At 37.5% G+C, this 13,681-nt stretch overlaps 1 protein-coding gene across 8 annotated transcripts in view; it reads left to right on the plus strand.

Moving 5' to 3' along the window:
• GAS2 (growth arrest specific 2) overlaps positions 1-13,681 on the plus strand; it is a 128,333-nt gene that overhangs the window by 71,983 nt on the left and 42,669 nt on the right. For 7 of the 8 annotated variants that reach the window (XM_038569267.1, XM_038569265.1, XM_038569266.1 and 4 more), the window contains one exon: positions 4,749-4,856. In XM_038569267.1, coding sequence (XP_038425195.1) covers positions 4,749-4,856 — 108 coding nt within the window. Of the gene's footprint in view, positions 1-4,748; positions 4,857-8,808; positions 8,857-13,681 lie in introns of those variants that run through there. The other variant, XM_038569269.1, reaches the window with a different exon arrangement.

Consider the following 13,681-nt stretch of genomic DNA (forward strand, 5'->3'; position numbering starts at 1 on the left):
GGCTTTGCAGAGGGTGCGGACGTTGCCACTCGAAGCTGTTCACATGAACCTGGGTGCAGTCGCTAGAAGGAAGCTGGGTCCTTTTCTTCACCAGCTTGTCCCCCATGTGGCCACCCCTCATCCTCGAGTAGGGGAGTAAAAGGATGGGAGAGAGAAGGTGGTGCGAAGAGTGGAAGGGATTTGGGGAGAGTCTTGCCAGTACTGCAGCTGGGGAGGTGATGAGTTGGGTACTCCCTTCAGGATGGCAGCGCTGTCGCTCTGCGGCTGTTCCCTCTACCCCAGCTCCTGTTCTCTCCACTGCAAACAGTGCAGGGGATTTCACAAGGGCTTTAAACCCCCTGTAATGCTTACCAAATGGAGTTTGGGAACACAACCATCTGTTTAGTTAAGGGGTTTTAATCGATTGTAGGAAATGTATGAACTGGGTTTTGTCTGTACTATTGCCTCCTTAGAATACTATGTTCTGAAAGTCTTTAAATCCATATTTCTCAAATAATGTTTAATCAGACACACTGCCAGATGCCCCATGGGGAAAAGAATTCCATGGTTATGTTAGTTTGAGAAATATAGCTTACTATAGTCCCTAACTAGAATGTGGCAATGCACTTTGCCATATCAGAGACAGTAGTGAGTTCTCTGAGAGGATCTTGTTTATTTTTTTAATGTTTTAATTTTAATTTTTATTTATTTATTCATGAGAGACAGAGAGAGAGAGAGAGAGAGAGAGGCAGAGACACTGGCAGAGGGAGAAGCAGGCTCCCTGCAGGGAGCCCGATGTGGGACTCGATCCCAGGACTCCAGGATCAGGCCCTGGGCTGAAGGTGGTGCTAAACCTCTGAGCCACTCGGGTTGCCCTTTTTATTATTTTTATTTTATTATTTTTTAAAGAATTGTTTTATTCACGAGAGATATTTTATTATTTTTTAAAGAATTGTTTTATTCACGAGAGATATTTTTTTAATGTTTTAATTTTAATTTTTATTTATTTATTCATGAGAGACAGAGAGAGAGAGAGATACAGAGAGAGAGGCAGAGACACAGGCAGAGGGAGAAGCAGGCTCCCTGGAGGGGGCCCGATGTGGGACTTGATCCCAGGACCCAGGTTCACGACCTGAGCCCGAGGCAGATGCTCAACTGCTGAGCCGCCCAGTTGCCCCTGAGAGGATCTTATTTAATCTTAAATCTTCTAAATTTATTTAGCCACAGCAGTCTTTTGTAGTCTCCCTCAGTCTATGTTGGCAAAATTGCACCTAATATCCACATTCTGTTTGAGTGATAGTTTTTTCATTGGTATGTTTTATTTCAGGGACAGTGGAACAAAGAGAAAAATAATTTGTGCCTCACCCATGGTTTAGAACAGAGCTTCATATGTCAAGTATAAGAAAGTAAAGTCCCTATGGCAACTGTTTCACTACTTGTGAGGCATATACAGCTGTTGGGGAGTTGAAATTCATAAGCTGCAGTGTGTGCTGTAGAATAGGGTATAAGAGGGGCCCCTGGGTGGCTCAGTGGTTGAGCACCTGCCTTTGGCTCAGGTCGTGATCCCCGGGGTCCTGGGATCGAGTCCCACGTCAGGCTCCCTGCATAGAGCCTGCTTCTCCCTCTGCCTATGTCTCTACCTCTGTCTCTCATGAATAAATAAATAAAATATTTTAAAAAATAGGGTGTAAGATAGAGATTGCTTGCAAAGTCCCTGTGGTTAGTTAATACTATTGGATATATTGGATATTTTTACTCTAGCAAAGTTATTATTTCACAAAAAAAAAGAAAAAAGAAGGGAGGAAAAGGAGAATAAGGGGGGAGAGCAAAAGAAGAAGGGGGAAAAAGACAAAAGAATAAAGAAAAAGAAGCTGACCTAAGATATATTCCATTTTCCAGTTTCAACAATAACTGCCAGTTTGCAACTTTCAATATATCCTCCCATTTTCTTAGGGGAATTGTGAAAAATTGAAAAAAAAATAGATGAGCCTTTATGCCAATAATTCATGCCACCTTCTTTAATCAAGATATCATCCAAGAAACACAGTGAATGTGTGTCTATTCAGATTAATATATTCTCCAGATGTCCTGATAGAGGGCATCAGCTGTGAATAAAAAAAAATAAAATAGGGGTGTGTTGAGTTCTGTGTTTGCCTTCCCTCCCGGTGAGCGCGTTCCCACACAGTGCAATGAATACAGTTCTAAGAAACCATTCTTACTTTCTTCCTCTTCTCCACCAACTTCCTCAGTCTGGGGATGAAAGATAGTATAATTCTGAGCAATCAAGCTCCTCTTGAAATCCTATTTCAGCAGAAAATTGGCTGAGTTCCTGGCCAGAACCAGAGCACCTGCCAGGCTGACTTGTCCCAAGGTAATAGAAGAAGCACAGATGTCATCGGTCACTGTTGACTTAACAATATATTTCCACTACCCACAGTCTGGCCTTGTCTCTTCTATTTCTGCCTCTACCTCTCACACAACTACAAAAAAGCCCTTGATTTAAAAAAAAAAAAAAACAAAAAAAAAACGAGTCCAATTTCAAAGCTCAGAAGGCAATGGAGAAGGGCAGGTCACTTGAGAATATGTTTCTTGTCTTTTACTCCATTTGATGCCAGCCAGTGGTTTCTGGGTTTCATCTAGGACACTTCAAGATGGAACCACTTTCCATACATAATCATGATTGTCTTGTCCTGGCAGAGGAACCACTTGAACACCAATTTACCATCTTGCCCAGTTCCCCTGTGGCAGTGAAGCTGTGTCAAGCACGGCTCTCCTAAAGTTTGGGCCAAGTGTTTTTATGAAGCTATCTGATTTTCTGCTGGATGGTGAAAGTCCTTCTCCATCTCTCCCTTCCTGCCCTCTCTCTCTTCTTTCCTTTCTCCTGGAAGCCCTTATTGTGGTGAAAAGATATGGTATAAATTAAACATTTTTTAAATGTTTTAGTCCCCCTGGGGGACTCCGTTGGTTAAGCATCTGCCTTGGGCTCAGGTCATGGTCCCAGGATCCTGGGATCGAACCTTGCATCCGGTTCCCGGAGCCTGTTTCTCCCTTTCCTGCTCCCCCTGCTTGTGTGCTTTCTCTCGCTCTCAAATAAATGAATAAAATATTTAATAAAAAAAATGAAAGAATTAGGGATTCTAGGACTGATGACAATCTGCGTCTTGAGATTGGTTCTCTTTCCCTCAGCGGTAGTGTTGGTTCTTCTTTATTGGTCTTCACTGAGGCATTAATGGTTTAGTTCTTAAGGTAAGTTTTGCTTCCGAATTCCTCCGTCCTTTCTGGTTTTCCCTCTAGTGTCTTATGCATCCATTCTTTCTAAAACCTCTGTTATTCTAGGGAAACCAAGGTGCTTGAGTCCTTCACATCAACATGCAAGTGTGTGCGTGTGTCACTCTTCCCAATGGTTTTTACTAATTGAAGTCAGACATTGAATCAAGGGACTGTTTGAGTTTCTTTAATGAAAAAACTCCAGGAACCATTTATTTGCGGTAAAAAGAATTTGAGTGAGGGGAGCCCAAGCGTATTCCTGTAGAATCTCAACTAACTCGATCTCGCTTCTCAAATGCATGCTATGCATTATTAGATCTTTCTTCCATGGCAACTTTGACTCAGGGAATTATTGTTCTGGTTTGTTTGGTTGGTTGGTTGAACAGAGGGCAGTCGTGAGATACAACATGGTAGCTTCTCAACCCAGGAAAACATAAATATAAACCTATTCCTAAAATCATGGACTACTCATGATCTTCCAAGAGCCACAACTATTTATAAGAATTGTGTGCATCTCCCTTAGATTATGTATTTTTTAAGGTGTAAGGAGATGGATAAAATAGAAATGAAGTCTAATATTCACACATGGATTCTAGACAGCATGTACATTGTAAGGTATTGCCACAGAAGTAGGTTTTGGTAGGTGAGACTTACTGAGATGGGGAGAAATGCTGGGTGACTCTGGGTGAAGAAGAGATGACTTCCTCAAGGAAATCTTAGAGTTCAAAATAATATGAAATAGTAGGCTCATTTTTGAAAAATTAATTCTCATTTATTTTAGAAATGGCAAGATTAATATCACTACCATTGTAATGAGGACAATGTATCCTGTTAACATACATTCTATTCTAGCTTTCAGGATATTTATCTTGGCAACACAACGTATACGATCTTTTTAATTCTTCCCAAATGAGAAACTAGCTCATTATTCCTTTTTTTTTTTATTTTATTTATTTATTTATTTATTTATTTTTTAGCTCATTATTCCTATACTGCCAATTGGTTTGCTCATCATTATCCTCCAGCATTATTATTATTGTCATCATCCAACTTATGCCTTAGTGCTGTTATTGGCCTTCAGAAAATGCCCCCAGGGCCTGACTTTTACATAGTTAGGATTGAATGTGATATTTCTTTTTTTTTTTTTTTTTTTTAATTTTTATTTATTTATGATAGTCACACAGAGAGAGAGAGAGAGAGAGAGAGAGAGAGAGGCAGAGACACAGGCAGAGGGAGAAGCAGGCTCCATGCACCGGGAGCCCGATGTGGGATTCGATCCCGGGTCTCCAGGATCGCGCCCTGGGCCAAAGGCAGGCGCCAAACCGCTGCGCCACCCAGGGATCCCCGAATGTGATATTTCTGTGCTCATATCATGTCCATAGTTTGATCTAGAACAAATTTAAAAGCATTTAATGGTCCAGGGGCCTTTGATCCCATGGAACAAATTAATCTAAATGGAACCTGATTAAGGAAAATTGAACTTGTCTGCTCTTTTCTTTTAGGTGAAGCGAATTTCTGAAGATCCTCCTTGCAAATGCCCAAACAAATTCTGTGTGGAGAGGCTCTCTCAAGGAAGATACCGAGTGGGAGAAAAGATCCTCTTCATTAGGGTAAAGTTTTACTTTTCACTTGTTCTCTTGTGCCTTATGAGACTATTCAGGACTTGAGTTGGGAATTATAGGGGAAATATGACCCGTCACTAAGCAGGAACTTCCCTTATGCTGCTTACAGTTGGAGTTGAAGATACGAGGTATGAACATTTGTTAATATATTATACATAATTATTACTGAGGGCTAAATAAATAGAACTGTCTTTCTCTTTTTGCACATATACAAACACACATGCCAAACAGATCATAGAGATCAACTGCAATGAGAAAAAGAGAAACCAAATTCCTTTTTTGTTTATGCATTTAGTTTCAAAAGAACTAGACACCTTGCCCTGTCCCCAAGGCCCCAAACCCCATGGGAAACAGAAAGAGTTTTCTTCCTGGGTCTTCCATATCCCAAGTTTGGGAAATGATCATCCTGTTGATCCTGGTAACTTTGAAATTATTTGAAAAGGCTTTTTTTTTTTCAAGAAGCTTGGGTCATGAACCAGAGTGAGAATGCAGACTCATTACAAAGGCATGGTTAAGTTGTGACTGCCATTTTTCACTTCGTTTTCTGGGTTAGAATAATGAAGCATGGATGTGTGCCAATGAATGTTCTGGTGATCTCTGTCCATTTTACAATCATTTACAGTCATTAATGTCCACTTTACTAATGAAAACTCTGACTAGATATCATAAGAAGTTTTAGGTTATTAGTGGCTCAAAGTAACATTTCATACTTTTCACTTGTGATCCTTTTTTTGCTAATAATCAAGATAATTTGAACTCAAAATAAGTTTGTAACATTTCCTGAGGCCAAGCTTCTTCTTTTCAAACGTAAGAAAATGAAAATATAGCACTCATATAATCCTAGAAATCTGCAATTAATAAGTATTTTCTACCATAGTCTTAGTCATTTCCTGAAGAACAGCTTATGATTCAAAGGAATTGTATTCTCTCATTTGAATAAGTTAAAATATCTTGCTTGTTAATCTGGTAGAGCAGATTGAATGTGTGCAGCAAGTACCATCAATGAAAATTCTTTTTTTTTTTAAAGATTTTATTTTATTTAATCATGAGAGATACAGAACAGGAGAGAGAGAGGCAGAGACACAGGCAGAGGGAGAAGCAGGCTCCATGCAGGGAGCCCGATTGGGACTCGATCCCGGATCTCCAGGATCACGCCCTGGGCTGCAGGCGGCGCTAAACCGCTGCGCCACCCGGGCTGCCCCATCAATGAAAATTCTTAACAATACTCAAAGTCAATGATGAGTGTAAAGTTGTCTTAATTTCAACTTTTGACTGACACTTATTTATATGACAAATTTTTTAAGGTTCTACAACATGTTAGTTGAAGAAAAGTTTGACTGTAATTTGCCTTCAAAAATAATGTTGATCATTTTGTTTTTTTAATATAACTTTAGGGCCATGTTTATTGATATTTAAAACAATTTCCAGGTAGTAATTGCTGTTTTGCTGTGGAATGACAATGAGAAAAATATAATGATATATAATGATTAGGGGTTTGAGAAAAAATCTAGAAGAATGGCCTCACTAATATGGAGAGTTGCCCTGGTATTTGCTTATTATTCTCTTGGTCTTTATTACAAAAATAATATATGTTTATTTTTGCCAAGCTACCTTCTTTTGCTTTTGTACATTAAAAAATAATAATTGTATTAAAATTTTTTGAATTTTACTAGGTTGATCTTTCTCAGATCAACCTTTCTTGAGACTCAGACTTCTTGAGAATATTAGGCCATTGAGCCTAGAATCAAAACCTAGGGCTTCATTTATTTAATTATTGCTTTTTATTTTTATAATACAAGTGTTGACAAGCACATGATTAATAAATTAGATCCTTCTCCCTATAATGTAATCTAATATCTTTAAGCAAGAATATATATCACATATGGCTATTTGTGTCAGGTCTTCCATATTTAGTTAATGGTCAGAGAATTTGATATCCACATTTATGAAAAATATAAATTTATATCATATTGGACATTAAGGTATTTTTTGATGTTCTGTTTTTCTGTTCAGAAGATGGTTTCCTTTTGGTGCAATCTTTTCATGTATTGTTTATAGAAGAATTGAGATTTGCTTTGCTGAAAAAAATTGCATCCAAGTCCTGAGTGAGAGCATTTGAATTTAATATCAGTTAACACAGCATAACATATTGCACACATTCAGTTTCATGCTTCTGGTGTTCCACGTGAGCTGCAATAAGAGAATTAACTGGAATATGATCATTCCCTGATTGGCCCAGCAAGTAATGGGATTACTCAGCTATGACAAGTACTGTAGAATGGTGTAGTAATGACCTGTACTAAACCCTTTCTCTTTTTACACTGTCCACAGATAATTTATACTGTTTGTTTTGTTTTTTGTTTTTTGTTTTTTTTGCAACAGGTTTTACTTTAAAAGTGGCCCATTTTTTTTTCGATCCTTTTAAAAGGAAACTTACTATCACTGCATAAATTGGAAGCTAAAACTATTTGTCAAAAAAGGAAAATATCCATTAATATGTATTCATTGAAATTCCTATCCTTCAGCTTGCTAGGGCTCCATTCCCACCCTGATGAGTAAACTGATTTTTAAAAGGTCCTTCTCCTTGTCTGTGTTTGCCCTAAAGGCCTTTCCCTCCCATTCTATTGAGTTTAGGAGCTGAAATTTCACATGAAGACCATCTGCACCTTTCATTACATGTTATCTCCCTATTTCTTCTTCTACACTGAATGGACAAGCTAAAAAAGCCTTACTGATGCGTATACACTTTGGCTAGTACTTTTTGATTTGTGGCTTGGACTATATTTGTCATTCTGCACTCACTGTAAGGAGCTGACAGTTATGACTCAAAAATGCGTAGAGGTATTGGTTTTCAAGTGATCACATGGTTGTTGCTGCTAATATTGTAATTTTAGTTTGCTCTGATCACCTGAATTCAAGTACTAAGTACCTATAGTCAGAATCTCAAACACACAAGGGGAGTGACTGCCTCACTGTCTCTGCATCGCAGTCCTGTGTTTCTTAAGTTTACGTTTTTAACATTTGCATATTTTAAAATTTGCCATGTCTCTTTAGAGGATGCAAGGTGTGGCCATATTTACTACATAATATAAGTAGATGCAATTACGCATTTTTATCGTAGAAAACATACCTACAGTGAAATATACGTGGTATGTTATATTAGCGTTTATCTGCTAGTTTTCTGTCCATTCTGAGAGCAGCAGTGTGTTCATATGGCCATAATGAACCTGTCCATGCAAAGAACAATTTAGAGTCAATTAAGGCTGTTAGGACTATTGACTTAGCTCTTACTTAAAGATAACGGAATTACCAAAATGCTAACTCAGTAAAAACCATCCCGTAGGAAGTCATAAATACAAGATTCCCTTATTCTTAAAAGATTCTCATATTTTTACTCTACATCTACTCTTTTCAACACGAGCCAGAGTTAACAAGTTCGTTGCTGACTAGATTTCAAGGTTTGTTGACAACACCCAGTCACTTTACTTGTGTATGGTTTTATGATTATTATGTATCTGGACACAGTTTTTCTTTAAATATACATTCAGAGAGATACAATGCCAAGTGAAAAATATAAGAATGTTTGCAGATTACAGTGAAAGAGCCCAGAAGACATTTTCTGCAGAAGATATCTTTGCTAAGCATATGTTTTATCTGTGGGTTTCTAGAAACCAGTGTGTGAATAGCTACTCTGCATCTCTGGCTATCTAATATTTACTTATATACACACGTCCATATGCTTATGTGGGTATGTTTATTTATATGCATATGTCTCTATTTAACGGTGGGGGATTAATCTCTACCCAAATATGAAGAATCTTTTCGTACAAGAGAGAACCTCTGAGCTTTTTTACTGTGGCTTTTAGGCAAACATACTACTAATCCCCTGCCAAAGTCAGAATGCTCTTATTTCTAACTTTTCGAAAACTATTTCTTGAAGCCAGATTTTTGCCCTACATCTTCCAGTGAGTGACACTGTTTTTGAACTGTCTGGTGGACAAGCAAGCTAAGTGCAGCGAATTTGCCTCTGCACAGGGCAGATACACATTTACTCTCCTCCAAGGTATGAATATTTCAGTTAGTTTTCAGTGACTATTGAAATTGGACAATGGTGATAACAGTCTTCGTTGATATCTATGGTAACAGATATTTGAATCTTACCATTTAGCCATGCTATGTATATTTGAAATATAAATCGATGGATCTGAGGCTTCAAGTTGTCATTTTGAGGAGAAAAGTACCAATTTTCTATTGTTTTATTTATTCAGTTAGTTGGTTCCTACCCAGGCTTTCGAATATCAAGTCAGGTGGCAATATAAATCTGTATAAGCTTGTAGGACAGGTTTTCAGAAATATGTCTTAGATGCCATAAAAAAGTACTATTTGATTTGTCAATCCCAACTCAGTGATGATAATATTCTATATAAATAAGAGTAATTAAAGTGATCTCCCTGAGGCACACCTGGCTGGCTCAGTTGGTAGAGCATATGACTCTTGATCCATGGGGTCATGAGTTCAAGCCCATCCTGGGCATAGAGCTTAGTTAAAAAAAAAAAAGAAAGAAAGAAAGAAAAATTACACTTAAAAAAAAAAAAAAGTGATCTCCCAGAAAAGCAGCCATGGGCATCATCTGGGAACTTGTTGGAATTGCAAATTCTTGGGCCTCACCTGAGGCCCAGCCACCTGTGTATTAACAAGCCATCCAGGTAATTCTGATGTGTGCTGAAATTTGAAATCACTAATCTAAAAGATGGGAAGAACTATATGAAGGAAGAGGTTGTTGTACCACAGCACAATTACAAATAATTTGCATGTCTGACCCTGGAAAAATGTAACCATTCAGATACTAGACATGATCATTTTAAAGACTTCTACGTATCATTGTGAGGAAATTAGATATAATGTTAAGTAGAAAAAGCTAGACTTTTAAATTATATTTATATGTAAAATATCTCTCTATAAAAATTATATATAATTACGATTAAGGCTTGAAGGGAAAAGAAATAATTATTAAAAAGTTTTTAATTGCCGAGGGCATGGAATTATGAGTGAGCTGTTTTTTTTTTTTGTTCTGCATTCATTTCTGATGATGACATTAAAATATGAACTATTTAAAAGAAGAAAAGCCAGCAACTTGATACAATTGCAAATCTGAAAATAAAGACACTTCTAAAAGGTGTCAGACTAATTAGCTGACGACTCATTTTTCTGGTCATTGGCTGAACTTCCCATGTTTTGGAAAAGGGTCAGGAGGTTTATTGGAATTGTGTTATTTAGATGAGGGAGGACTTTGCATCTTGCTGTGCACTTGCAGCATATTGTTTTCTTGTATGAAGCTTTCACCTTTTCTTATCTTTTTTTACTATTTTATCTCTCCATTTTGAAAATTGACTCAAATTATTTCAGGTTCATGCTAGGAAGCAAGCAAACATCGGGATAATGTCCCTTCTCTTTGCAAACCCTATCAGTAAGCCATATATTCAATTTTCTCTCAACTTGTTATTAAACCTTTAATCCTTTTTTTATTCCTTTCCCTTATGGCTCAATTTTTAGTGACATGCAAATGGCCTAATATGATGAACTGATCTCTGCTAATACATGAAATAAATGTAAATGGCTCTAATGAGTAGAGCATCGAGGGGGCAGGAGCTTTACACTTAGCATAGTTGCTCTAATGTCCAGGTAGTAGGACTTTCTGGCAAGAAATAGCAAGCCAGTGGGATCACATGGTGAGGCAGCTGATTTTCTGTGCTACTTGACTTGGCCACTAAGATGCTGAATAGTCTTTTACTTAATTACAGTTTGTCACCACCCTAACATTGTACAGAGTGTGCTCCAAGGAATAATAGTTCCCGAAGGTATCCAGAGAGATTATTTGGGAAGAACAGTTATCATGCTAGAGAGTTTAAATAGGCTTCTTTAAGAACTCTTTTTATTGAACTGACTTTATTAGCCTCTGTCTGGGCACAGGGCAGATCTCATTTTAACCTCCCATTGGGTGAGGTAGACACGTTCCCATTTTACAGATGAGGAAGCTGAAGCATGGAAGTTGAATAACTTCCCAAAGTGATAAGCTCATAAGCAGCAAAAGCAGCATTCACAGGCCTAACTCCCACTCAGTGCTCTTTACCACAGAGCAACATTGATTTCTTTATCTGAGATTATCTGGGATTTCTCAGAGGGTTGGATGTGCTCATGTGACCTATTAATTCCTAGAGCGAGATGTACTAAGGCTAAGTACATCTGAGCATAGAAATGTTCCCTCTCCTGCCATTTTTGTCCCCCCAGAGCATCATCCTAAGCTAGGAGGCCATGGAAATATGCTTTGGGAAAAACATTATCCATTGAAGCAGATTAAAAAAAATAATTTGTAACATAGAGTTATAGTGAAAGTTTCTTACCTTTTGCCAGACTTACAACCCATCTGTCTTAAAGTACTGCTAAGAAACGTTGCATTTATATCCATTTTGCCCTTCAACTTCCATTTGGAAACAATGATTCAAGGAAATGACTGGAAAATCCTTAAAAGAAAGGCAGCTAAAATGTGAAAAGTATTAAAATCATGTAAAAGGTATCATTTGTACCAGCGTTTCCCCGGGGGCTTTCTATGCATTGTCTCACTGGATTCTCTCCACCTCACAGCCCGTTTTGAAACTGCTTTATCTTTTCATTGCAGATGAAAATACAAAGTCTTAGAGAGTTTAATGTCTCGAGTAAGTAGTATGATGAACAAACTGAAGTCCCAACTGCCGAACACATTACACACTCCACTCCAGGCTGCCTCCCTGGGGCCTGTCCCTTAAATGCAGATATTTTATTCACAAGGCTAATCTTCCAAAAAGGACCTGCCCCTTTTACAGTACATTTAAGGCTCAGCACATAGTGGTGTATTCTATATCACTTTTACTTAAAAAATACTCTGAATGCAGAGGTCACTACAATTGCATAATCAGTAGTGCCTACTGTAAAGAAAGAGGTATAATGTGTATTATGATAGTGAAAAAAAATCCTAACAGTGTTTATTAGGATTAGGTGCTTACTTGTATGCCAGCCAGATGCTTTATATGGCCTATGTTGTTTAATAGGCAAATGAAGTAGAACCCTCTATATTTTAAGATATATTATCTGTCCTGGTATCTTTTTCATAGACGTTAGAATTTAATTTTTCTCTATTACCCATAGAGTCTCGTTGAATCTTCTTACTAATTGTAGATATTTTTTTTAAAGTAGATTAATACTATTTCAAGACATTTTTATAGTAGACCTTCACTGTTGGGTAAAACCAGATGAGGTTCCATGCTAGCAGTCTAATGGTGCAAGGTATTACCCTCCCCACCCCACCCCCAACGTTTTGAGAATTGTGACTACTTAAGGATCCTAAAGAAAAGACAATGAATAATTTAGTTGGAAGTCAGCAGAGGAATTTGAAATCTTAGGGAGTCCACCTTCTTAATACTACTTTTGAATTAGATCATCTCCGATCAATGGAAAGGTCAAACACCTTGTTATCGATTCTTTGTAATTTCTTATTTACCATAAGAATTCTTCAGGTTTATACCTGCGTGGTAAAGATCAATTCCCTGTAACAAACCAAGCAAGAGAGGCCCACACCAGCTCGGTTGCTATAGCAACCCAACCTGGCAGTGTCTTCTGGGACTGGCTCTAAGGGAAGGTCCAATGATAGCGAGTGATATTACTTTCTTTTCTGCTCTTATGACACATATTGATTTACTGTGAGTTAAGAGTAGCATGGTTCAAATTGCATACCTTTCCTGGTAATGAAAAATGGGCTGTTGTGTAAAAATGCAAAGGAGTTTTAAACAAGTAGCAGGGAAAATAAAACTTTCATTTATCTTAGCGGAAACATTGCACAAACAGCCATTACTCAGCAACTGGATGTGGAAAATTCATTTTTTGAGTAACATGAATATAAACCTTTCCTCTAATTTAGCAATTTATAGGAGCATTGATTATGATTTCAGAACTATCCAATGGCTTATATTCTTTTCTATGCAAAAAAATACGGCCACGTTTGCCTCTGACATACGTAAGATCTCAGGCAGTGTCTATAGTGCTCTGATCCATGGTGAGAGAAGCATGGCTGTTAGAATGCGAATATTTCCAAATTGGGTCCCTTTCTTTGCCCAGCTGCCTCAAAATTGAACACTGATTCAGGAAAAACAAGCAATGGCATTTAAAATTAATTCAAACACTTTAATTTCATATTTTAAATTATTTTTGTGTAATAGTGTTGCTCCACTAAAGGCACTTTCATTTGTTTGTAATTTATTCATGTTCAATGAGGCTGGGTTAATAACATGGATATAATTTACACTTTGGTAACACATCTCTCAAAGGACTTTGCAAATGTTAATAAGTTCTCTTCACCTCTTTTTCCTGAGAAAGGCTTAGATCTTGGATGAATGCACAATAAATAGTGATTAACCACTGCTGTGAAAAATTTAGCTGATGTAGTACTATCTTTCTGAGATTTATCCCTTGAGTTTGAAAACCTTTAAACATGGAGAAATTCAAACTTGACTTTGTCCAAAATTGCACCCATTATGACACGTGACACCACTTTTGAAAGCAAGAAGAAAAAATGCAATTTAATATCTCTTACAAGAATGGAAAGATTCGTTAACAAATGGGACAGTTCTCTATACTCTTTCTTACTGGAGAATTCACTGCTCCTTTCATTGAACTGTTAAAAAGGTTTATCAAGTGTGAAGAACAATAAATACATGAGAACTCAAAAACCAAAGATCCCCTTTCCCTGCGAATTTGCCACTATTGGCCACTTAGCGTTAAGA

Source organism: Canis lupus, chromosome 21, assembly GCF_011100685.1.
Source record: "Canis lupus familiaris isolate Mischka breed German Shepherd chromosome 21, alternate assembly UU_Cfam_GSD_1.0, whole genome shotgun sequence".
NCBI classification, from domain to species: Eukaryota; Metazoa; Chordata; class Mammalia; order Carnivora; family Canidae; genus Canis; species Canis lupus.